This window comes from Hibiscus syriacus, unplaced genomic scaffold (genome assembly GCF_006381635.1).
Source record: "Hibiscus syriacus cultivar Baekdansim isolate YM2019G1 unplaced genomic scaffold, ASM638163v2 tig00110691_pilon, whole genome shotgun sequence".
In the NCBI taxonomy this organism is placed as follows: domain Eukaryota; kingdom Viridiplantae; phylum Streptophyta; class Magnoliopsida; order Malvales; family Malvaceae; genus Hibiscus; species Hibiscus syriacus.
The window spans coordinates 1,321,957-1,324,875 of NW_024062826.1; the positions used below are offsets into that span (position 1 = coordinate 1,321,957).

Here is a 2,919-nt window from a genome sequence, read left to right on the forward strand (position 1 = left end):
CAAGAAAAAAAAATGTATCGGAAATAGAAACGATCTTGTGACATTTCGATTTGAATTCACGTCATATCACTCAATTAATTAATAAATCTAGTACATTTTGAGTTGTTTAAGATCAAACAAAAGCATTGATATTAACTCTTATCGATAAATTTAAGTGATAAATAATTTGATATCAATTAAGTATATTTTTAATTTAAATTTTTGTGTATGTATAAAATTTTCATCGGAGATTCATTCACCCTTTAATTCCTCAGCACATCCAATAAATTGGAGGGACTGTGTGCTATTAATATGTTGTCCATTCATTTAATTCTTGTATTTTCTTCCGCAAGTTTTTTTTTTTTGGGTGGAATATAATATTCTTAAAGCTCTCCAAATAAATAAATGATTTTTACTACATTTACAATCACCATAAACGCAATACAATTAAAAATACAGCAGCCACTGTAATTTAAATATCTGTTTATGCCACTAAAGAGGGCTCACTATGAAAAAATAAGCCAAGATCAAAGAATACCCAAAAGAACTCAAGTCCCCCCATTTAGAAGAAACATAGGATTTTCATCTAATGTGATATCACTGAGTTGGCAATCTCTCCCATGATTTGCAGTGTCATCAAATAGCCATTTCTCAAGCAATGAAAGTTGGCCTGCATGGGGATCAAGATCCGGCTCAGTTGACATAGATTGTGAGAAATCATCAGAGTTTGAAGAATCAAAAGATTCAAACGCAAATAACGACTCAAGAGCCTCAGTCATTTCCTTGCTGCACCTCTTTTCTTCTTCCTTCCTTGAATCTTCATCAGTCCCATCACTAGAATTAACCGACTGCTCCGTGACACCACAGCCTGTCCAGCCAGGCTTTAATGGACTCTTACTCATCCACCCTTTTAACATCTTAGCTATATTCTCAGTGCTTGATGCATACCCTCCTGGTTTTGCATAAATGCTCCCATTACAGGGTTTCAACTCAGTTAAACCACTTGATTTCTCAGGGGACAATGCATCTGATAAAGCCTGCTTAGCCATATTTATATCAGTCTGCAACTTCCTCTCCCATTGACCCCTAGAAATATGATCCGATGAAGCTGATGATGAAAACCCACTTCTGCAATAACCTTCACTACCATGGAGTTTCCTAAGCTTCTTCTTCAAATGAATGTTCCAATAGTTTTTAATGTCATTGTCTGTCCTTTGAGGCAGGTAAGATGCTATTGCAGCCCATCTGCACCTCAAGAAAAACACATTATACACCTCTTAATTAGTTAAAAAGAATCAGGGGAAAAGGTCGATAATTACCTGTTGCCTAAAAGAGCTTGAAGGTGGATTATCATTTTCTCTTCATGTTCTGTAAAGTTACCCCTTTTAATCCCTGGTCTCAAGTAGTTAGTCCACCTTAGCCTGCAACTCTTGCTACATCTGAGCAACCCTGGTAAACAAAAACCCATAAATAAAAAAAAAACAAAGATGCATTAACCTTCATTATATTCAATTGCATTTGCTTTATGATCATTTAACCCAAAAGATTAAAAAAAAACCTGCATGGGTTGGAACAGCCCTCCAATTCCCAGGACCATGTTGTTGAATATAAGACACTAAGATGATGTCTTCTTCAGGAGTCCATGGCCCTTTCTTAATACCGGCTTTGTCACAGCAAGGTGGTCTCCCCATTATCAGTCACCTTATGAACCCTCAACAACAATAACAAAGAAGAGATTCTATGCGATTTTCTATGTTAGCTTAAGGAAAAGTTTGTGGGCTGGGAATATATAAGGTTAAAAGGAGAGCATTTTCCAACTCCCTGTTTCCAAAGAGTCAATGGCATTAATTAAATGAAATGCCGAAGTCAGCTCAGCAGCTATGCCAATGCCTCCTCTGCCTCACAAAACCGCGTTGCATTCAATGTGGTTTCTGCTGTAAAGGAAATCTATACATCACTCTCTTCCTCTCTCTCATTTTTATTGCTGTTTGGATTTAATTAAAGTTTGGAGTTTTACATTTTATAAATGTAATCATAAATAAATAATGGATGGTTCTTATGATTTTATTTCAGTTGATAAAGTTAATATTTATTTGGATAATTAAATTAATAATGGTATCTTATCTCCAAAAATTGTTAACTTTCCACCGGTCGAAATCTCTGAATATATTATTATATTTATTGGAGTTTCCAAGAAATCTATATTGTCAATGCACAAGAGTATCACAACTTCTGAGCCAGTTAGAGTGCATAGATAATACCTCATAAAGATAAACCTAATCTATCAAAGCAAAATTCAAAATCTAAGAATATATCTATTTAGTATATTGATCTAAGAGTACTCATATTCACCGTATATCTAACACTATCAACTAGAATCATTATAAATATCTTTTCAGTCACAACTTAGAGGGTATCCTCTCCACTTTCTTCTCCTTAGTCATTTTCCTTTTTTCCTTTTATGTTTCTATCTCTCGCAGAGAAACATCAACCAATGACCATTAACTCACAGACTATAATTCTTCGTCCAAATCAGTAGAGTGAATCACCAATAGTCGATGAGACACATGTACATATTCCTAGTATTTTTAAAAGTAATCATTACAATGATTTTAAAAACTGATTCTATAAATGTGATGAATATTTTTAACTGCACATATCAATTCAGGTCACATTATGGTATTCCATCGACCAAGGTAAATTGTAAATAAATTGTTTATAAAAATGGGTAATGAACAATGTGTTAATTTGCAGCACAATTAAATTTAAAAAGGATAAAGAAAGAATACCAAGGTCGAGTAATAAAGGTATGTACAATGTAATATATGTTTAAAAATAATTCTTAACCATTTGACCTTCAACGCTCATACTCTTGACAATCATGGTGTTCAAACTCTTGACCTCAAGAAAAAATATCAATTCTTTTACCACCTTGATCAC

General features: G+C 33.9%; 1 protein-coding gene across 1 annotated transcript; it reads right to left on the reverse strand.

Moving 5' to 3' along the window:
• Positions 1-496: 496 nt before the first annotated feature.
• On the reverse strand, positions 497-1,736 carry LOC120138385 (myb-related protein 306-like). The gene is made up of 3 exons (XM_039153863.1): positions 1,538-1,736; positions 1,299-1,428; positions 497-1,224 (listed from the first exon to the last, which is right to left on the reverse strand). Exons 1-3 carry the CDS (start codon positions 1,668-1,670, stop codon positions 528-530), a joined length of 960 nt encoding a protein of 319 aa, XP_039009794.1. The 5' UTR covers positions 1,671-1,736; the 3' UTR covers positions 497-527.
• Positions 1,737-2,919: the final 1,183 nt, after the last annotated feature.